Raw genomic sequence first — 24,362 nt, 5'->3', positions numbered from 1 at the left:
ATTTATTTACATTGCAATTAGCTCGTACATCAAGCTTACAATCCCAACAATAATGTTAATGGATATATGCACAACTAGGATATTCCAGATTCAGCTATCCCATCGGCATGGGTCAAAATAACTAAAAGCAATCTATGGGCATGGGGAGCCTCTCTTTGGTTCATTTTCTAGTTTCCTCCCATCTCTCGAATTTCACCAAATATTTTTTCGAGGAAAGAGTCGTATCCAGAATTCCATATTATTCATACGCAAGTAGAGAGATAACTAGTGTTTTCCTCCTGCGTGTGCTCATCTTTTATGGAATTTTCAAGAACTTTCAACAAAGTTTCCTTTGGATGTATATTCGATCATCAACAGTACCGTACTGCATATCATGCAATACCCATGTGAGGGAATTCCAATTGTTTAGGAACATGCATAATGAAAACCCTCATTTTGTTTTCTCATGCAATGTGCATATATCTAGAAATTCGTGTCTCGTCTCGCCACTTTTGTGTTGAAACATGAACTGGATGAAAGCAAAGAATAATTATGAGAGGGTGATGACTAATTTCTCAAAACAAATCATGATGGTCTTTGTGGAGAATGGTGTTGTGACACACTCATGCAATTTATACTTTATCATGATATATGCACCTCATCTTCTTTCACGATCATGCTTATGTGTGTATTACCATTCATTGGTGATGGGAGAAAAGCTTCTATATATAGCCGCCACTGATTTCATTTGCTACTTGATTGTATGTCAAGATATAGCTAGCTAACACCTAATTTGTGTGCTTAGTTATTATATTGTTGTTACAGAGTATATTCTCCATTGATGCGTGAGAAATTGGAGGAAACCAAAATGCTAGTTGTCAAGCTTTGTCATCGTTGGGTATGAGCATGTCCACCCATTCAATGAAATAGGCCTAACGCAAGCCATTGCGACTCAAACGATAGTGGTGGCACTAGATATGCACATGCTGGACTAGTTCTCCGACATGCAAGAAGAGAAGCTCGTACGACGGTTTGCCTCCTTCTACAACTTGGGTGTACGACCTGAACAACCTCAAGTACGAGCTGGACAAGGACAAGTACGCACAACGTGACATTGACAACAATGATCTCCCAGTGTTGGTGGATTGGAAATCGGAGGATAGGGTGGCCAGACCTGAAAGACCAATGTCGATGCAGCGGGTGCTGGTCATTCGCTGCAGCGGCAGCTAAAAAGGGTTACACTACATTGAGAACAAGGAGTTTGCATACCTCTCTGGTTCAGCCCGATCCTCGGCTGCAGCTACAGAGATAACAACAACGATGTATCAGGCATTTGGTTATGCGACTCCACACATGGTATACCATGCCCTTGTTGGGCTGGAACCGGATCATGCGACTTAGGGCATCGTGCATATATCTAGGAACACTCGTCTCGTCTCACCACTTTTGTGTTGAAACATGAACTGGATGAAAGCAAAGAAGAACTATGAGAGGGTGGTACACACATTGCAGAGTTATGATAACTAAACTTCTCAACACGAATCTAGAAGGTCTGCGGAGAATGGTGTTGTGACGAATCATACAATTTATACTTTATCATGCTCTATGCACCCCGTGTTCCTTGGCGCGCATGCTTTATATGTGTGTATTACCATTCATTGGTGCCGGGACAAAAGCTTCTATATATACCCCCGCGCTGAATTCATTTGCTACTTGATTGTACTAGTAATTTGGCACGTGCAATGCACGTGTGTTTTTGGCGGTACATTCCAACTCGAATACACATTTATCTGTGTGTAAACTAATATGTCGTATTATGATAAGAATATACCTATCGCAATATGCAGTAGTTAGAAGGAATTATCACTTATGCATGTTCAACGATTGAGAATTTTGTTGTCCATACACTACCGATTTAAGTTTCACCCAAAGATATTAAAACTCATAACTAATTACACTGGAATAGGAAAACTGCAGCACATATAGTTTGGGGTTACCATCATCCTCATCCAAAAATCAAACAAAATTAAAAAGACAAGATGGCATAGTCCAATCTGAAATCGAACATGTAGAAATCATTTGTTCATAACTTTCAAAAGCATTTGGATTTGTATCTTAGAAATAAGATACTCCTACACATTGCATCTAAGTTGAGTTCAAGAGTCTCTATACAAATCGATCAAGCATCCATATGGGCAAATAGGTCATGACCATTTTAATCCAATAGCTATGTCATAGTAACATTAACTCCAGCAGTAAGCATATCTCAGAAAATCCAAGAGATATGCGAGCATCCTTCCATATCCACCCAACAACAGTATTTCAGTACTTTAAAACATTTATGTAATATCAAAATTATAACCATTACTCATGCACCTGTGTAGGTTTCCACCAGCTAGCTCGACAAAACTAAAGACAACTAAAGTTAAAAAACTGGGCGCACTTATCTCCACTACTATTAAAAGAGACAGAGCTCCGGGTGGACGATTTTAATGATCAGAGTGCATATTCTGCTTTTTATTCTTAACAGCAAAACAATTGAGAAATAAAATTAATAACTTGCTACATACTATACTTTAACAATATTCAGAAAATATTAGATTTTTTGGTTCTAGATGAAATAGAACACTTTAATTCACGTATTTAATACACAAAAGAAGCTCACTTCTATCTGGCAACAAAAAGGAAATATCTCCTTACGCTATTATATGCATAAGCCTTAAATAATGCATTCCTTTGTTTGGGATACCTGGTTTTGCTGCATCCAACCAATCATCAGATATGTGTTCAATAGCATGACAAGCTCGACTGCATAGTCCACAACTTTCTTGGTCCTACTTCAAAGAAAAGATACATATCTAGTTGACGTGCAACAATGAGATAAACCATGAACATATATTGGAATTGAGATGGGTCAAGAACTTACTATATGCCCTAAATATGAACACGGAGAACTGCAACTTGACAATAACATTCTAACTGGCATTGCAATTTTCTAACAAAGAAAGAAGAAATAACTGCGAACAAACTGAAAAAATTGAAAAACTTCAATGCAGTAACAGGCTCATGCAAAACCTTTGCAAGGGATAGGTCTCAGGAATAATTGTAGAAGTCAAATGCAGTTACAATTATAGGGCTAATCAAAGCCTATCAGTAAAGCATATTTGAACTGGCAAATGCAAATTACAGGCCCAACAAATGGTGCATGCACTTTCTTCAGAATAAATATATGTCTAATTCTCTGTAAATTCACATCTATAATTTTCGTACATGATTGCAATAAAATAGCAGCTCCTACTACTTCCGTAAAAAAAGGACTTTCACGTGCATGCAAATCAGAATGGATAGATCATGGTTAAGAGTATGTTAGGAATCTCTCCGGCTCCGTCAAACCCGAGAAGCCCGTAGAGCTCAGTTTCACCCACTCAGGGAAAATGACCTGCAACTCCTTCCGCTCTGGGAGCGCACTTGAAGAGCAGAGAGGATCCAAACAACAATGACACTCAAGTGCTTAGGGAAGGTTGTTTAATTTGTACCAAAAGAACTGATACAAACAGATCAGAGCATGGAAACATTGCAAAATCAGGTATGGAGAAACAACTAAAACTGTCAAAATATCCACCATTTACCTATATACTCTTCAACCAAATAATCTGCTACCACTGTAATGTCAAAAGGCAAAATTCTGATCAATATTCTTGTCTTCAGCTATAGATTGCGAACTCTATCTTGTATGTTCAAGTAAGATTTCCCTTTGATTCTGAATAAAATTCCCATGGTGTGCTAGAATGGATGAACGAAGGGGAAATATTGCATCAGACCTTGATTGGCGGCAGACGTGCGGCTGCGTCCGCGCTCGTGAGGGACGACGCAAGCGATGGGCGGCGGGCGACGGGACGTGCGGCAGGCGGGCGACGGGCGGCGGGCGGGCGACGGGCGACGGGCGGCGGGCGGGCGACGGGGCGGCGGGGACGGGCGGCAGGCGGGCGACGGGCGGCGGGCGGGCGACGGGCGGGCGACGGGCGGCGGGCGGCGGGCGGCAAGCGGCGGGCCGCGGGCGACGGGCGGCAGGCGGCAGGCGGCAGGCGGCGAGCGACGTGCGACGCGCGACGGGAGTGATTAGAGTGATTAGCCTAATTAGTGATTAGCCTTGATTTGCGTTTGGATTGTCAGCCCCGGACTGTTTTAGCGCTAATGTCGGGTGGCCTTTGAAGCGTTGGATGAGTGTTTGACGGCTGCGATCTTTTGGATCTGCCCCCTCTGGGCCTTTTTATATTGGTATAGATATCAAGAGAGATAGCTAACAAGTTATCTTGTGCTTTTGTTATTCTCCTCCATGTCATTATTCGGTCATACTACTATATTATCGATGTTGAGGTGAGACATTGGAGGAAATCAAAATGCTAAGTCGCGAGCTCTGTCATCAGTTCATCACTGGGTACGAGCATGTCCGTCCATTAAATAAGATGGGGCTAATGCACGACTTCACATCTCAGTACATAGTCCTGGCGCTAGATAGGCAGCGGCTGGACCAGCTCTCCGCATTCTATCTGCTACAACCTGGAGTAGGACATGAACAACCTCAAGTAGAAGCTGGACAACGATGAATATATAATTCGGATAATTAAGTTATATTTAGATCATGTAATAGTTTTAAGATCAGAGCCAAGAATTAGGTACCAGGTGGAGGCAAGAACCAATTTATGGCTTCATGACCTTAAAAAAAAGATCCGAATGAGATATATTTATGCTATCGCACCTTTTAATCACAGAGGTTCCCATTCATAATTAAATTCAGAAATTACAAGTTCATGAAAGACAAGAGAAAATGGCTACTAAATAAGCCAATGTTCCCAGATTCGGTTTGCTAGACATATTAGAAGGAAATTTTTATCAAGGATTCATATCGTAAATCAAGAGCGACACAGTGTGTCAGGCCTGGCAAAAGGATTTTCAATAGTCTGGCTTAGGTTTGCACTGAAATTATGCATCACTTGGGTAATCAGATGACCGACCACATCCATCATTGCCTTCCTCTTGGGCACAAGCACTCTAAGTAAAACTCGGTAGCATCTTTAATAGAACTTCAGAAAGTTCCAGAGTTTCAGACTGCCGCTGAATGACCATAATAATGTAGAAACAAGACATGATCTGATAATATAGGAGTAGCTACTGATAGGTTACATAGCATACCATGAATGCAATACTGACAATTGTATTCAAATCAAAAATCAAAAAACACCAACCACGCCACACAAGGATGCATCTCACTCTAAGATAAGCAAAGCATAGCAAGACATCATACCACCTCAGAAGCTAGTGTGAGGATATCAGGGCATCTCCAACCGCGCGACCCATCCCGCGCCCGCGCGTCCGGATGGGTCGAAACGGACAAAAACCCGGCCCAACGCGGGGACGCACCGCAAAAGCGGACGGCCGCGGCGTCCGGAACGACGCAAACCCGGCCCAAATCTGGGCTAGGTTTGCGTGGCCGCGGATGGCACGCGCCGTCCGCTCGCGTCCGCGCGCCGGTCGCCTCGTCTCCCTTGGGCCCACCTGTCGGTGACCGGGGAGTCTAATAAATGGGGACCGGAGGGGATCCGGCCCTCCACTCCGGTCCCCACTCCACTCCCCGAGCGAACCGCCGCCATGGCCCCGAAGCGACGGTTCGCTCCCGGAGCCAATGACGACGAGGCCAGCAGCAGTCGGCGTCGGCCGCCGGCGCTGCGGGCCGGAGGGAACCGCGGCGGCCTCCACATCGGAGAGGCCGCCCGCGGCGGTGCGGCATTGCCGCAACCGCCACCTCTCCTCATCGAGCCCAAGCCGGAGTCCTCGGAGGAGGACCCGGACCTCCGCACCGCCCTGATCATCTCGGCGGCGGAGGAGGAGGCGAAATGGCCGCAGCTCCATGCGGCCATTCGCACCTCCGAGATGGAGGAGGCGGCGCGGCAGGAGGCCGAGGAGGCGGAGGGCTGGGAGCTCTACGCCCAGGCCCGCCAGGAGCGACGGGAGGAGGAGGAGGCGGCGCGGCGGGAGGAGGCCAGGCGCCGCGCCGACGAGCAGCGCCGCCAGGAGGACAGTGCCGCCGCCGGAGGAGGCGGCGCCGGGAGGCCGAGCGCCGCCGGCCGGGCAGAGAGGCGGCAGCGCCTCCGGGGAGGAGGCGGCGCGGGTGGCTCCGGACCCCCGCTCGCCGTGGGAGGAGGCCCTGTGGTCTCCGTGGCCGGAGTCCCCGGCGCGGTCGAGCCACAACAGTGCCTCGCCGCCCGGGGACGTCGTCCACGACGACGACATCGCCGACGACGCCCACAGGGGCTAGGCGGCGCACCGGCGGCGCACCGGCGGCCACCGCGCCGCCGACCAAACCCTAATAGAGGGTTTTTAAATTAGTTTAAATTTAAAAGCCCATATAGGGGCTTCTTTTGTTAGTTTTATTTGCCCAAAATAGGGCTATGTACTAAATTTGCCCAAAATAGGGCATATGTTCAATGAAATTTCGTTTAAATTTGCCTCTTTTTTTGTTTTTGTTTTTCTCCGGTTTATGCGATGCGTCCGCGCGTTGGGCGCAGCGCGCGACCCAAACGGACACGCGGACGCGGGGCGCTGTCCGCGTGTCCGGGCGGCGACCCAAACGGCCCAAAACGGACGGCCCAGCGCGTCCGTTTGGGTCGCGCGGTTGGAGATGCCCTCATGCATCACGTCCGCCTTACACCACTCAATCTGCTCCACCTTGCCATCCATTAGAAACGAGAGTGACAGACAATTGGAAATACAAAGTAGTCCCTCCGTTCATAAGTAGATGTCTTAGATTTATCAAAATTTAGATGATAGAGGCAGTAATACATTACGACATCAAGAGCGAGAGTGGTGAAATCGGTGTCTTGTTCTCAACAGAAACCCACCGAGATTCAATCTAGATAGCTTGTTGCTAGCTTTGCAACCACATTAAGTTGCAGCCTGCCGCAACACGCTTTGCAGTTGCAGCCTGCCGCTGCACACCCACCACACCCAGATACTGTCAGAGCTTCAGGCCTAGATGTCGCCGTCCGCATGCCACCACAGCCATATATCGTCAGCGCTGCAGGTCGAGATTTCGACGTCACATGCCATCGAGTCCGCACTTCTGTGTGGCCAGTGGACAGCAAGAGAGAGTGGGGGAGGATGGCCTTGCATGGTTTCGTCATCGCCTACCATCGACTTTCCATAGTTGAGCGGGCCACCACCGCCGATTGCGTGCTCATCCCGGAGCATAGCATGACGGTTGGATCTAAGGTGGAGCTATGCATGGGAGTCGGTGGAGGATTTGGCTGTCAAGGGGAGTCACCGAGACGGTGTGGAGGGAGTCGGAGAGGCGACCACCCATACTTGCCCTGCTCGCCACCGCCCTGTTTCATTCCAACCACCATCACCATCGAAGCTCCCGTCGTACCTCCAGATTCCGGACGCGCCGTCCTCACCACCACTCCTACGCGGAAGATGGAGACACTCCTCTTGTTGGGGGCACGTTCGGCCATCGGGAAGCGTATGGTAGGAGGAGAGGCGCGGGGCTCGAGGTCAGAAAGGGATTGGTAGCTAGGGTTTTTACCGCACGTCGCCTCGCAAAAATGGCCGAGGAACCAAGTATGAGCCCTGTTGCTCTCTGTGGAGCGGGACCAGCAGCACGAATGTGCCCATATGTCATCGAGCCTTTTACCCAGACGAGAAGTGACAAGCAATGAGACAAATCCAACGGCTGTAATTCACAGCATGAGTAAAATTTGCCACTGCCCTACCAGGATTCAAGGAACTGGATAGATGTGCCCCTTTGCATGCAGTGAACGGGCAGATAGGCTATGGCTTTTATGGGGGATAGGAATTTCTGGCACCGGAGAGCCAAAAATAGTATTTTTAAATAAAGTTTTAAAAATCGGAATATTTTAAGAAATCAAAGATGATCAAGTATTCTTCTTGAATAAAAATGTTTGGACAACAAATAATTTCCGTTGACCTGAGGAAAAAAAAAGAACAATTTATGACGAATATAAGCAAAATAGTACTTGTATATATGGTGTTTTTGTCTGTTTCTTTGACCCAAGAAACATGGAAAGTTATTCCATGGCTAATCTTCCTTATACAAGTACAATATGTGATTATCTTTGATTTCAAAAAAGAATCAGAATTCTTTAAACCTTTTTTGAATTACTAAATATTTTTGTATGTATAGGATGCGCTGGCACCCATGTGCACTTGGTTGCATTGGGGACGTATCCCAGGGTTTCAAACCCACACGGGAATTTTCAGTGCATAGGGATCCCCTCCTGCCAGGGGAAAACACACCCGGTTCCCTGTTGCCATTTGGTAGCAAGTGGGAGGGGAGCAAGTCCAAGGCTACCAGAATCGGAACAGTGGGGAAATTTGGTAGAAATGCAACTAAACTGAAATAAGGTAACAGCAATTTCGAATTTTCTATATTTGTCAGACACTTAAAAGTTTAGCATATAATGCTTTTTTGAGAAAACAAAAATAAACAACAATTCTAAAAATTAATACAGAAGCATGCAAATATATGCATACATCAATCTTACATCTCATGCCAGGCAAATAATGCATCATCGTGTTTCACCGGCATATCGCGATAACTCTTCAGGAGCCACCTGGCAGGGTAAACCTGAGAGAGGGCTTCACAGCCACCATGACACGCCTGACAGGGGCACCCTCGCCTTGGACTTCACAGCCACCATGACACGCCTGTAGAGCTGCACGTCCAGCTCGCTCAGGTCCTCCACCAACCAGTCCCTCGGGACCGCCTGTGACAACGACGAGCAACAGTGAGCCTCAACGATCTCGTCTGACTTGCAATTGTCGGTGTACGACTACACCACGGTCCCCAGGCTCGCCATCGCCTTGGTGGCGATGGAGTCGATGCACCTTAAACAGCTTCAGGCTCGTCTGGTAGACCTCGTCGGTGCCATTTTGGCTAGCCTCGATTATCAGCTGCTGCAGCATGTTGCCCTTGGAATGCAGAGGGAACTGAAAATAGATTGTGCGGTGCTCAATATTACTGACAGTTTTTTTAACCAATGGTTTTTCATGAAATTGTCATGTGGTCAAAAGTACAGAGGTTTTAGGTGAAGATTCAGTGGGCATGATTGAACAGTGGGAATTTGTTGATCTGTTGTAGCATTCTGTGTGTCGAACAGATGCAGCAAATTGACATATTTAATTGTGAGGCATCTGTACATGCAAATGTTGCCAACAACCATATGGCTAGAGAAAACTTGCGGAAATGTAAAGACGGTCTAAGGGAATGTGTTCAAAGATTCTTTGAGGCGGCATGGATTCAAATTACAAGTGGTGTTATTTACAAAACAAAATGATGTTAAACAAAGCAGCATCTTTGGCGTGCTGATAGCTGTACATGTGAGGATGCATCGTCTTACTAATTAGCTTAAGTTCACCACCACACCTTCAGATTTATTCAGATACATCAATGATAAACAGGCTTGGGAATGGTTAAGTGCAGAGGACCTAATTACCTTGTGCAGGTAGAACCTTGCCTCCTTGACATGGACGGCGATGTCTGATGGCAGGTCGGACAGCACGTATCTGCAGGAGGATGATCTGTTGAGAGTTGCATAGTGGTTGCGCACAAGACATGGAACAGGAGAATGCAGTACAACAGGCAGGGTATATTTTGTGTTATATTCAAGTATAGTGCCCATAAGAAAGTAGGGCAGGAATGTCTGGAGACATCTTTTCTGAAAATGCTAGAATAGTCAAAACGTCTAGATATGCTATCTGAGTTTCGAGTGGTTATGTGATCATAGAATATTAACTCAACTACCCCAATTTGAAATGTTACACCGATAACAGTTTTGAGGATATAGACATCAAACAAGAGCATAAAACGCTCTGGTTTACTTGTATGGACATTTCTACAGAATATATGCTGCACGTGGGTAAACTGAGGAATATATATAGTACTAGTAGCATTTTACAGTAAAAGAAAATGGATTCTTTTTTACATGCCTAAGGAATGGCTCTGTAGCAGCTAACTCCATATCTGGCCTGAAACGAAGCTAGGACATGTGTGTTTATCATCCGTACAAGCTTGGTTTACAAGTAAGAAACTGAGAAGTGATCGGTTTTGGTTGAGTAGGAAACACAGCCAAAGTATTGGCATGAATCTTTCTGTGTCTAGATTGTCCCAACCAGGTCTAGAACTATGTATACGAAGTGTATGGATTGGTATCAAAAGTATTGGCAGTGTGTAGATATATAGTGCACTACCATCGACCGATATCAGAAATAAAAAAAAAATACAAAGGATTTAAGGTTATTATATCTAGAACAGACCCTTATATGTGTCAGCAACAATTCAGCATTACTAACAATCGATCAGCAACTCCCGTGGCACAATGAAACAACACAGTTAAAGAGGGCTATCACAATTCATATGGGCATGTATACCAATAAATCATCTTCAGATAAGGTATTAGATCCTAACAATGAATTATGTAGTCAAAGAAAAATAACATCCTGATATGCTGAGAGAAGAAAGCAAATCTGAAAAAAGAATCTCAACCTCATCCACTCATCAGAACATGTCAATTAGGACTGGCCAAAATTGATGAAAGTCATGTTGCACATCTATCCAACAACACACAGTTGTCACATGCATACAGAAGAATCAGGCTAGAAGAAATTAGTATACATAGTTCTGAATTAACATCTTGATATAGCTTGCATCAGAATTTTAGGTAGTGAAAAAATGCAACTACTCATGATTCAAAGTTTGATAGGGGACATTTTAGCATCTACCTTCTCCATAAGTTGTGACCTCCATTGCGAGAAGTCACCTCCTCCAATAACCTTTGTGTTCTCTTTCATAATAAGAACTCGATGATCTATCTTCTCAAACTATTATCTTGTTCTCTTACTATGTGGTGGCAAGAAAAAATGTATCGATGCTGCAGATTACCCTGAAGAAAAGCAATTGTTTAGGAGTTCTTCATAAATCAATGAGTTTTCTTTCGTAACTGGGGTATCAATGAGTTTCATCTGAAACGAGTAGAGGCATGGTCTTTGAGAATCAGTAAATCCTAGTGCAGAATTAGTTTTTTTTTACTAATGAGATTCTCTTCAGAAATTCTTCAGTGCTATGTATGCAGATAAAACTACATTATCATCATCAGCTAGTTTGGTTTGCAGAGCAAAAGCAATAGTAACACGAAACCAATTTCTCGTCTGCTAATACATGTGAGGTATAACTAGTACTTCTAACAATTTATATGGCCTCAAGTTATTCTTTGTCTGCTAGACATCTCAATTGCTAGAACTGCATCTAGAGGCATCAAGAACAATCCACAGTAAACTAAAAAAAAATTGCTTACAAGATCTGCTGTATCGCATCAATAGATTTCAGGATGTGGAAGGAAGATATGGGGGAGGACCGGAGGAGGAGGTTGTGCTCACCGGTGATTTGAGTACTGCCGTTCCGTCGCCGGAGGAGAGGACCATCAGCGTTCCCGGAGGAAGACCACCGTCGCCATTGCCGGAGGGGAGAGGAGCTTCGACGGAGGCAGAGTAGAGCTCGGCCGAAGGAGAAGGAGGATCGTGCAGGTAGAGCGCTTGGAGGGGCCTTGTTCCGGTCGCCGAAGGAAATAGAACAGCGGGTTGGATCTGTCTCCCACGTAGGCAACCAAATGGGTCTTGGGATTTTCCGGGTCCGTTTCGCCCGTGAGTTTCTTGCCCAGAGGAAGTACGGGGATCCCCTTAGGATCCTCTGCAACCAAACAAGCCCTTATGGTAGAAATTGAACGCTTGGGTCCCAGAGTGCTCTCGTCAGGCGATAGGCTTGCACCGATCGATGCTGTCCTTTTTGGCAAGCATGCAAGGGCATAATCAGAGCATTGAGGCTGTTGATAATTCCAGCGAGCTTTCTTCCGTAAAAACAGGGCTGATGTGCATGGCAGCCAGTCCAGCCACTGTCTGGTCGCCTGGGAGATGCCTAAAATTCAGGGCAGCATGGGCATTCAGAACGAACACAATCACAAAAAAGCCCTTATGGTCAACCTCCCTGCCAAGCTGATCTCCAGGAAGGCCGCTCCGTGCTTCAACTGGCTTGTGCATGATGGTACCTTTCTCAACACTTTCAGATCTCTCCAGGGGCGACTGACACACCATTTTAGAAATTCATCTTGCCGCTGCTGCAAACGGTTCAGATCAGAATACGGCTTTCTGTCAGTTGCTGCAATCAGGTAGTTCCATCTCTTGAGCTCTGCTATGTTCTTGCGGGTTTATGGCAACGACACCTCTTATCAATGAACGTCTAACTTTGTTGTCCAATGTCTGCTAATCACTTTGTCATGTGGCTTGGTTCAGTGTCTGCAAAATGAAATGCTTTGGAGGTCTTGGTTTCAAGAATCTCTGGCTGCAGGGACTCGCTTTACTCGTTCGGTGGTAGTGATTGGTTGCGGAGGACCGATAACGCCAGACCGTGATACTCCTTTGGATTAGCTTACTGTACATGATCCTCGACACCAACAGTGCTGACTCCTCCTGGCCTTGGTCTCCATCAGGGTGCTATACTGCAAGTTCTACTACATGATGCTCTCGCAGGGAGCGGCGAGAACAGCGGCCAACCCTTGCATTTGGAGAACCTGGGTGCCAGCTTGCTGCAAACTATTCATCTGGTCAGCATTAAAATACAGAATCTGGTTTTGGGGTAAGAGGACAGGACATGGGCTTCAATATCATATATGTCTGCAGTCTGAAGAAATGACTGACCACCTATCGCTGCATTGTGTTTTTGCCCCGCAGGTGTGATTCAGATGTACACACACATATGCTGGAGTTCAGTGTTGCCATTCCGCACCTTGGAGACTGACTAGAACTGGAAGTTTGGTGGATTTGTACTTGATCTGCGTGAGGAATCAGAGACACAAGCTATGATACCCTAGTGATTTGCTGTGTGCTGGAACTTATGGAGCACTGTTAAGGTTATTCATGCTGGGTGCAGCATGTTCTAGCCTCTTGTAATCATGTCTGCCTTGTATAAAAATCTGGCAGAAGTGTACAGGATCGGAAAATTTTGGCTTAATCTCCCCTCGTTCATCCAAAGATCATGCCATCAAGGACTCAAGGCACTTGTTTGTAGCTGTTTTCCCTGAGCTAGCTGTAAGCCCATATTCTTCTTAACAGATCAGTCAAGGGTTCAGAAGGAAGGGTTGTTCGTTCGAGGGTGAATCCTGCGATTGTTTGACATATGTTATACACAAAGAAGCATCGTCCTTGTCTCCTTGATGCATTGAATCAGCACCTACAGGTATAAGAAGAGGAATTTAGATATTCAGCAATCAGTACTTTCAAGAAGAATTATGTGCATAGTTGAACGAAAGTTAACATTTGAACTTGGCAGTTCAACAACATCAAGTATTCAACTACAAATTTAGCATTTACAAATTGCAGTATTTAATCCCAGTTATACCTTTCATGGAGAGATCCTTCTCATGATTTTTCTGACTTGTTTCACTATGCGAACATAGTGATAGAACAACTTCGATTGCTCCCCCTCCAGCCCTACGCGGCTGTACCGATTCCCACCAGAAATGTTATTACAGGGGCTTCCGCCTACAATGATGTCAAATCCACCAAATCTGTTCACCAAGGTCTCAATCTCACTGTCATTGACGTTCTCCACATTTCCAATTTCAATCAGCTCTCCACTCTGCTTCGTTTTCTCCCACCACGTCCTGAGGACACCTTGGTTGACTTCTGAAATTTCAGCAGAAACAACGATATTCAGTCGTATTCCTAATCGGTGCAGTGCTACCTCTGCTCCACCGATACCGGTAAAAAGTGATAAGACCCGGATGCCATTAGGAAACACCGCTTTTAATACAGACAAATGAAATGCCACGGTGTCAACCTGAAATGAATTCCCAAGGGACTTGTATCTCTCCGTGTTGGTAAAACTTCTGGTGTGATATTTTGGGAAGCCCATCAGTAACTCCACTTCATCTGGATCTAATGTAGCAACTGTTTTGGGTCCAACCCAGATAAGGTTCCACTGTCTACATTTGTCAAGGATTTTCTTCTGATCAAATTTACTCGGGATGCCATCACAATCTGTGAGCACCTTTCGAACAAATTTAGATGCCGTGGCAGGGGCCATAACTGTCTGTATGCAATTCAACCGTTCTCTTTTGTCCCACTGCGGCCACCATTCTGTTGTCCTAGGAAAGGCATCCTTTATTGTTCTTGACTGAATCGGAAGGAGAGGGAATCTTCCAGCTATAGGAAGATTGTGGATGTATCCTCGCTTTCTTGATGCTACACAGAAATACTTTGAGTCAACGTATTCTGGCTCTATGTTGTAGAGAGATCTAGACATTTCGTCCCAAACTCCTCGTAGAGCGCACGCGACATTCTCGAAATAAAAGTACGGCGGCCCTTCAGCTATACCAGGTAGTTTTCTAGATATCGTCATGTCCATCTCTCCATTTGGAACACCAAAGCCAACCATGCGTCTGCTACTGCTACCAGAGGCCCTCTCCACATGTCGCAACAGTTCGATATTGATTCTCCTTCTTTTGCGTTGACATTCTACTACATTATCACCACTGCCACCGCCTATCTTGCCTATCTGTGCAGCATATACTGCATCAGCTAGTACATAAAGCGGTTCATTCCCACCTGTTACATATTTGGACAACATTAGAAGAAGCAAATTTGGTGGGGACGCCAACAATAAAATGTAGCATGTGGCATGGGCTGCCATTGAGAAGGAGACTATGCTAGTCCGTATTGGTTCTTAGGATTGTTGCACATTGAGATCAGTAACAAAATTGCAGACTGGGTTATCAGTGCTACTCAAAATACGTCACTGAAGTTTGACAATTAATTATATTGCTAACTACTACTCTCAAAATCCTAGGCCGTTTCCACCTGCCCTGCCCATATGCTAGACCGCCTTGGAGGTCTAAGGTTCAAAGGAGTGGAGTTGGTCAGGCACCTAGAGGACCTAAGACAATCAAGATTGCATCAAAATTAAAATGCATGTTATGTGGTAGTACAACACAAATTGCAAGAACTTGCAAAAAAATCCAGAAGCTAAAAACAAGCAGAATGACTGCATAAGGGGAGCAGCTAGTAAGATAAAGAAGACACGGGTACTTGCAGAACATTGAGCGAGAAAAAACTATTGCCTAATTTCAGTCTGAATGCTTGTAGCAACAGCATTGAGTTTCTTATTTCAAACTGAATTGGCAGGAAGTTAGGATGCAGGAACAGGCACACAAACTGAGGCCACACAGGAGACTTGTACATGTCAAACTGCGCCAAGCCAACAACTTGCTCAAGCACAAAACAGCTGCAGCAGCACAAGAACACAAGAAAAGCAGCTTGCGAAGAAAAGGGGAAAGGACTAGTTGCAAGCAGAGCTTCACAAGCAAAGAACACCACCACAAAAGCAGCCCAACAGGCAAAAAAAGAAGACAGTAGCATTAGTTGTGTGTACAGGTGCTCCTGAAGCAACAAATGTAGATGTTCAAGATAGAACATTCATCCCACCTACACAACCATTACCATTTGCTGAGCTTCAACATCTGCCACGATGAACCATTTCATGTACTGCACCACCTAAACATACTACAGCAAAAGAAAGAAGAACAAATGGAATATATGCTCTTTGGACATGGAAAGTAAACTTTGTGATCTTGTAGGGTTTCTTTTACTTGCTGGTCAGCTGCAGACAATCTGATCATGATGTATTTTGTGAATGTTATAGACCCCAAGGTTTTGTGGATGCTTTATCTTAATTTGAGTACATTACCATGCAAGTGTTCCTTAATTTGATCTTTGTGGTTTGACTTGGTGAATGTCATACAATGTAATCTGAACACATATTGCTATATCAAGCTCGTGTGGCTACAATAATGCCTTAGGAGTGAGTGGAGAAAAATGTTTGTCCACAGGGGGTTATGTGCTACTAGATGGTTAGGGTCTGGTCCTGAGACTTGTGTGGCACACGATGCCCGCTGTGTAATAATGGTCAACACAACAGCTTGGAAAATATGTCATAGTTATGGGGCTAAGTGAGCTTAGTGACTGACCTGCTTTCATAGACTGGGGCTACCACTTTACAACGTATGAGAAATAATATTCGGGTAAAAGTTTAAGGGTTACCACATCTGGTAATGGCTGCAGAGGCCTCATTGCTTGTAAATCCCATTTCAACAAGTTTGAAAAACTTCTCACTCTCTGTGAGTTCTTCATCAAATGTCTGTGGAAAACATAGAACCAAGGTCATTCCATATTCAGTTACCGAATGCAACAAACTGTCACGAGAACAATCGGATACCTCTAGGTCTGTTGGTGAGCTGATCACCTCTAGGTCCCCTGATGAGCTGCTGAACCCTTCTAAATCAATTGATGAGCTGAATCCCTCATCAGTCTGCAGAACAACACAGCTAAATGGTTAAAATCCCTACCGGTACTGCCTCCTACACTGCTAATTAGTGGAATTGAACAGCTCACCTCCCGATGATCAAACAGCCACTGCAGGACAACTGCCTCCTCGGCTCTTCCTCCTCTAGCGTTCTCGAGAGCCATGGCAACCTCCTCCGCGGAAAACCCCATCCCAGTGAAGTGGGTGGCCATGGCAACCTCCTCCGCGGAAAACCCCATCCCGATGAAGTGGGTGGCCATCGGGCTTGTCAAGTGCGTCGCGCCCTGCCGTGAGGAACCCTATATGTGGACAGAAGAAGAAGAAACTGACAGTCAAACTGGGTTCGAGGAATGAGGGTACGCAAACACGCATACATGGGTAAACCCCCTACGGCTACACCGTGCTACTGCTAACAAGTGGGGCTGAACAGCTCACCTTCTGTTGATCAAGCAGCCACTGCAGGACGTCTGCCTCCTTGTCTCCTCCTCCTCCTCTTCCAGCATGTTCGAGAGCCATGGCGACCTTCTCTGCAGGGAACCCCATCTCGATGAAGTGGGCAACCATCAGCCTCGCCAAATAAGATGTGTCCTGCCGCGAGGAACCCTACACATGTACAGGAAAGAAAAATGGTCAAAATCAAGTTCAAGGAATGAGGATAGGTACACAAGAGTTTTGCTGCACTTTCTAGATAATAATAGGCAGGATAACTAGGTACATGCTCTTGTGCCTCCACGTGAGTCTCCACATGAGTAACAGTAACAATACAGAATTGTCGATCCTGTTTCGTACACCACACTAATGAACTGATGATATTGGACTGAACTTACCACCAAAAGGGTCAGCTTTGGGATGACTAGATGAATCCGTCCTTCACCTCTAACTCTACAAGAAACGCATGGCCAACCACCACTGGGTCGGCCCATCTAAATTCGCAATACCCCCATCCTGGATCCAGATGAATTGATGGTGAATCTATGTAACAAACAGCAACTAATGAGGCCACCCTTCCACACTTCGGCAGAACACATGATTGTGCCTCCACATGAGTAACAGTAATAATGCAGAATTTTCAATCCTGTTTCCCACACCACACTAATTAACTGATGATATTGGACAGAATTTACCACCGCAGAGGGCCAGCTCTAACTCTAGGATGAATCCCTCCTTCACCTCTAACTCTACAAGAAATGCATGGGCAACCACCACTGGGTCGGCCCATCTAAATTCTGGAATCCAGATGAATTGATGGTGAAACGATGCAACAACCAAAAAAAATCCTAACTTTACCCTGATTGCAAGCTGCCAAAGACGTCAGATTGGAGCAAAATCAGCCATGGCGGCGGAGGCGCGCCCTCCCCAATGCCATGGCACCGGTTAACCCATTCCCTCGCGCCACCACGACTAGATGGAGAGAAAGGTCACGCCGCCGCAACAGCCGGCGGCGGCCCCTCTTGAAAAAAACCCCGCATTTGGAAACAAAACCAGGGCGCTGCACTCACCGGCCTCTCCGAGACGTCCCGCGGCGGCGGCGGCGGCGGCGGGGGTTTTGTGGCGCCGTTCCATCCGCCGGTGGTCCAGGCGGAGGCGGCGGTAGATGCGCTCGTGCTGGCCAAGCCCCTGGGCTGGCCAAGCTGAGAGCGACGCGCCCGCCGTTCGCCGTCCCCGTCGCCAGCGCGCAGGCCGGAGGGGCCGCCCCCGTGCTGGTCATGCTGGATGCCGCTGGGCCGCCATTCGCCGTCCCCGTCGCCTGCGCGCAGGCCGGAGGAGCCGGCCCCGTGCTGGTCAAGATGGATGCCGCGGGGCCGCCATTCGCCGTCCCCGTCGCCGGCGCGCAGGCCGGAGGAGCCGGGCCCGTGCTGGCCAAGCTGGAAGCCGCGGGGCCGCCGTTCGCCACTCCCGTCGCCCGCGCGCAGGCCGGAGGAGCCGGCCCCGTGCTGGTCAAGATGGATGCCGCGGGGCCGCCATTCGCCGTCCCCGTCGCCAGCGCTACGGCCGGAGGTGCTGCCGCCGTGCTGCGCCAAATCGAAGCGCGTGGTTGTGTGAGAGACAAATTCGGGATTAAGTGCACAAAAGGAGGAGTAGTAGTATAAGAGCAATTCCAATAGTATAGCCAATTGTTGGCTATAACAAGATGTTATATCATTTGTAGTCATCATATAGCTAACATGTACAATAGTTGGCTATAAGAATGTAGTACTTTACTAATATATGGCCCACCTTTCACTCTCACAAGGTGCCTAGGAGCACGTGCAAGAGTCTGGTATATTGCATAGTAGCCCACCTCCCTTCTCTCTCCTCTTCTCTCTCCTCCAACTCATCTAAAATATATTATTTAATGTCTTATAGTCAGCTGACTGGACTCTATTGTACTTGCTCTAAAAAGATTGAAGTTTTTACCATGTTTTGTTGTCCTGTTGATCCCGAGAAGAGAGGTGCGCGAAATTAAGGGATGCCCAAGATTGTGCGCCTTTCCAAGTCTAGCTCTCCCCATACGTACGTTTATACATGGAGCTAGTGGGAGTTGAAACCCTAGAATGGAGGATATGTTTTGTTTGGTAGTAGAGTTTTTTTTTTAGAAACATGGTATAAATGCAGACGCTCACGTACACATACTGAAATAATATTCCATATTCCGTTTTTATAAGACACACGTATGTTGGTGGGTTGAGAGTACAATTACCCTCTTAACCATCCAACCTCACGTTGGTTCTCACTACTAAAGTTTTTTACGGGGCTCAGTAGAGATAATTCTCTAAATTATTGGGTAAGTCCCTACCTTTGCCCGCCCCGCATAATTTTTTATCACAATAGGTAAGGGGAAAATATTGAGGATTGAGAAAAAATAAACTAAGATTTGGGTAAAATAGGGTTAAGCGGACATTAAACTCGCTCAATATACTAATAAAAAACATGCTTTTAAAAATAAGTGTGGATTTGGTGGGATTACCTCCACTGGTCTCTATAAAACTCTAGTGCCAAACAAGACCTTAGTGGGATGGTTATACATAATACATTATTTTTATTTTGATCGAGGGAGTGTGTCCTACCGCATATAATTCTTGGGGAACCTTTGACATTTTTTTATAATGGTCCTTATACCATGTGCTCCATTTTATGTGTTCTTAATTCTATTCAAAAATTTCTAAAGAAAATATAAAAACAAGAATTGAGCTAATTGGTAATGATCCTTATCCTTGGTGCTCGCATACTTGTTTTTGACCAAACCCTTTTATTTGCAATTTATGTTTCTATCCTTTTTCTAATTATTTTCAAATGGTTTCAAAATGGTTTGTCTTGGATGTCCAAGTGACCATCCAAAACCATTCTGTCTTGTTTTGTATTTTCAAAATTTCACCATCAGCAATTTTGGAACTTGGGAAGGTTATAGCTTAACGAAATTTTGGCATTTTGGATTGGGCATCCAATACAACAAACCCCATTTCAAATTGTTTTCATTCGCTTGTTCAAAATCATCCATGTTGTTTTCCGCTGATTTGTATTTTCAAAATTTCTCAATTACCAAGTTTCAAATCTGACAAAACCTTGGTTTACAAAGTTGTTCGGTTTTTTCATTATGCATCCATTGGTGAAAACCTCATAATTTTATCTATTCAAAACCCTATCTTTTCCTTCCTTGTAAGTTTCTAGCTATTTGAAATTTGAAATCTTATAGTTTACAAAGTTTCGAATTTCACAAAACTCTTGTTTAAGAAAATGTTGGAAATGCAATCTGGCGTAAGTTCATTGGGGCCGTTCGGCTGCCCATTCTGTTTGTTCAGGTCGATACAGTACCCTCCATTCCTATCACGCCTCACATTGTCCGGGTAGCCGGGCAGATCGGCCAACATCCAATATTGTCCAGCCTTTTGTCCCTCGAGATAGTACATGTGTGGCTGACACAAGATGTTGTGTGCCATGGCCACATATGTCCTGTCGCGGCTCACCGCGACGACGTTAGGGTATAGCAGGCCGTCCTTGAGCAACGACAGTGCCGCTAGCATTTTGGTTTCGTCCAATTTCTCAACTCAACATTTAGAATGTAGAAGAACAATGGAATAATAACATGGTGGATAATAACCTAGCTAGAGATCTTGACATAGAATGAAGTAGAAAATGAAATCTATCGGGGATATATTATAGAGAGCAGCTTTCTCCTAGTATCAATGGGAATGCACACATATAGGCATGACCACGGAGGAAAGTGAGGGACATAGAGCATGATAAAGTCTAAACTACATGAGTACATCACAAAACTATTCTCCACAAAGGCCAAAGTTAATAATCATAACTTTGCAGCATGTGTATTACCCTCTTGTGCTTCTTCTTTGCTTTCATCTACTTCATGTTAAACACGGAAATGAGACATGAGATAAGTATTCCTAAATATATGCACAATGCATGAGAGAAAAACAAAAATCATTCTACGTCGGCCTAAACAATTAAAATATATCAGATGGATATCGAATGATACGTGGTACAAGCTGGAAAAAATGGGATGCTCGAATACACATCAAAAGGGGAACTTTTGTTGCGGTTGGAAGTTCCATGTAAGGTATATGCGTGTGTATTTCACGAAACTTGACGAATGCACATATATTGTCGAGATGTACATGTTGAATTTTTTGTCAAAAAAATTAACACTTCGAAATATGTTTTTTTGGGAGCATATGCAGGATCCGTGCACTTCTTTTTTGCTTTAATCCAGTTCATCTTTCAACACGGAAGTGAAACATGCAAAAATTATTCCTAGATATATGCACAAAGCATGAGAAAACAAAACATGATATCTCACTTTGCATTGGCCTAAAAGTAATAACATAGTACAAGTCCTTACAAGATTTTTGTCCATGACCCCAAGTTGGGAGTTTTGCAATATAAGTTCAAACAAGAAGTTGTGTTCGGAAAATTTCCAATGTGTCAATAATTTCAATTTTAAAGATAGTTTATGGAGTTTCTTTTTTCATCATGCTATTATTGTGAAAATTACCTAATTAGATGTAGCCATCGATGGATTAATTTAAGTTGTCTTGTGTTATCAGCATCCGCACCACACTATGAGCCACTTTGGTTGGCAAAACTAAGATTTGGTCAAAGCATTTATATTTATAATTTGCATCTCTGTTGGGTTTGGTTGTTCCTCAAACTCTCCTAGCCATGAAGGTTCAAGTATAATCAGTGTCCCTTGTAATATCTAGAAATTTGAGGTGGTGCATAATTTGGGTATACCTTATCTGAGAGGTTGTTGGTAAAACAGGTAACTTACCTCACGTTGAACATCAAAGTCCATCAAAGTCCACTGTCGTACCGTTGCAATTTTCTACCATCTTGATTGTGATTTCCCTTGCATAGAGTTCAACCGGGATCTAACATGGGTTCTGTTAAGGTTTATGCACTAGCCAACCAAAAGTCCGAACTGATGAAAAGGGCTAGGCAATGACGAGAAGACAAGTCAACACGTGTAGAGAGGCAAAGAGGCAGCGGAAGGCCGGATACACACGACAGGAAAGAGGCAGCGGGAGGCCGGATACACACGGCAGGAGGCTGCGGGGATTTTTTTTAGAATAAATTGGGAAAGCCAGGATTTGAACTCGAGACCTGGGGCTCTGATACCATGTTAAGGTTTATGCACTAGCCACTTGAATCAAAAGTCCGAACTGATGGAAAGGGCTAGGCAATCTACTTATACACGTCAACAGGTTCGACCAGGAGCTGACCATATTATTAAGTTATCCAAAAAGTGTTCTTTTTAATAACTCTAACAACAACTTCTGGCACTTAGATGATGTTATAAGGGTCACTTAGTATCGTTCCTTGAGTGTGCCACATAAGTTAAGTGTGAAGTGTGTATGCTCTGTTCAGTGTCTTACATTGTTTCGTTAATGAAATTAGATAACTGTAACTAGATGAGCAGCCACCCACTGTCAACTGCTCGCCAAATAAGACAGTTTATCCTCAGGTGGTCTTGGCTCTGCATGAAAACAAAAGTGGTATTGGCTTCCTCTGCATAGGGGAGGAGGGACCGATGGAGCTGGCTAACAGCCACAGGGCATCTGGAGGCACTCAACATGTACTGCGCGCTGACCTAGAGGTAATGAGGCCGGCTTACGACCAAAGAAGAAAACCAGATACACATCAAGTGCGCAATTCAACGCTGGATATTTTTCTGGTCATAATCTATTAACTTATGAACCTTTTTTGATGTTGTTTATTCCTTGGATCCTACCACACCTCCATGTTTTTGGCATAATTTAAAATAGATATGTCTCTATTCTTCAGCATTTCTAGTGTTTCGTCGGTGCGCGTGCCGCCACGCCTGCTCAAGCTAGTACTCCACTAAGAGAAAATGCATTGTAGCAGTCGTAGCTTACAATACACAAAAAAAAATCTAGGATAAGGTGATAAGATATGATGCATTGGAGAAGGCCTAAAGTAAGTGTCATAACTTTATCGATATATAGGTGTATCTAGACACATTTAAATCTAGTTAAAGTTGTGATAATTATTTTAGAAGGAAGAGAGTAATTAAATAACATATTCCAGCTTTCAGTTTCTGCATGGCGTGACAAATAACAATCCTACACTCATTTCTCTTCCACGAAGCTCTTTAGATTAGTCGTAGTAACACACTCACGAGCCTCTATAACTCTATAAGAGGAGGTACTCGCAAGTACCCGTACGCGGTCTACCACACATTGTCAGCCGGATCTATTATTGAAAGACTACAATTAATAATTAATGGAGATAGGAGACGTTTTAGTAGTGGTGGCGATGGCCATGCTCCTTGCAACCGTCGACCAGCGAGCGATCACATAAAAGTCAGCGCGGAGGACCTGGCTTTAGAGCAGGCAATGGTTTTGCCACTGACCGCGATCTCGTCCACGAGGCGAGCTTCCAAGTGCCAACTAGCATTTTGGCTTCCTCTTATTTCTCACCTTAGCAATAAAAACATACCAGTATAACGGAATAAAAACATGGCGGAGAATAACTAAGCACTTCTCTAGGTTGCTAGCTCGCTACCTACACAAACAACCAAGTAGCAAATGAAATCAGCTGGGAGCATATATATATAGAAGCTTTCGTCCCTGCATCAATGAATTGTAATACTCGTATAAGCTTGTGCACCAACAAACATGAGGTGCATCGAGAGCATGACAAAGACTAAATTGCATGAGCACGTCACAAAAACCGTTCTGCACAAAGGCCAGCATGATCAGTTTTGAGAAATTTTCATCATAAGTTACGACCATGTGTATCACCCTCTTGTACTTCTTCTCTGTTTTCAGCTAGTTCACGTTTCAACACGAAATTGGAGACACGAGATAAGTGTTCCTAGACATGCACAACGCATGATAACAAAATAATGGATCTTATTTGGGAAAAGTGTGGTGGAGCAGGTGCGCTCCACACACCTTCTCATTTTTTGTCTTTTCTTTTTTCTATCTCTCAAATCATACAATATTTCGATTAGATGTTTTTTGCAAATCACCCAAAACAACAAATAGAATGGAGGAAAAATAGTTCAGAATTTTTTTGTGCAAATTTAAATTTTAAATTATTAAAAATTCAAAATAAATTCTTGAGATACATATATAGATAATGACATAAAAAATCCAAAATATTTTTCCCACATTCCAATTGTTATGTTTAAGTGATCTGCAAGTTTTTGACTTCAAAGAATGTGCGATGTGAGAGATACAAAAATGAGAAATTGTTTGAGAGGGGAACAAAAAAACATTATCACGGATCTTGATGCAGTATACATGGTGTGGATACGGGTGCTCACCAAGCACCTGCTCTAAAAGTCCACTCTCATCTTATTTTGCATTGACTCAAATAACTGAAATATCTCACGTGGATAATGCATGATACATAGTATGGTACAATGAAGGTGGAAAAATGTCATAACTGGATACACATCAAAAGGGATATTTTTTTTGCATGGAGCACCACTAGTCTG

At 44.6% G+C, this 24,362-nt stretch overlaps 1 protein-coding gene across 1 annotated transcript; it reads right to left on the bottom strand.

Moving 5' to 3' along the window:
* Positions 1-13,627: 13,627 nt before the first annotated feature.
* LOC124662533 (DNA (cytosine-5)-methyltransferase DRM2-like) lies at positions 13,628-20,406 on the bottom strand. Its single transcript, XM_047200361.1, has 8 exons — positions 20,221-20,406; positions 17,905-18,417; positions 16,841-17,008; positions 16,495-16,704; positions 16,346-16,411; positions 16,144-16,240; positions 13,886-14,652; positions 13,628-13,731 (listed from the first exon to the last, which is right to left on the bottom strand). Exons 1-8 carry the CDS (start codon positions 20,404-20,406, stop codon positions 13,672-13,674), a joined length of 2,067 nt encoding a protein of 688 aa, XP_047056317.1. The 3' UTR covers positions 13,628-13,671.
* Positions 20,407-24,362: the final 3,956 nt, after the last annotated feature.

Source organism: Lolium rigidum, chromosome 1 (assembly GCF_022539505.1).
Source record: "Lolium rigidum isolate FL_2022 chromosome 1, APGP_CSIRO_Lrig_0.1, whole genome shotgun sequence".
Classification (NCBI taxonomy): domain Eukaryota; kingdom Viridiplantae; phylum Streptophyta; class Magnoliopsida; order Poales; family Poaceae; genus Lolium; species Lolium rigidum.
This window is presented reverse-complemented; position numbering and strand designations above follow the sequence as displayed.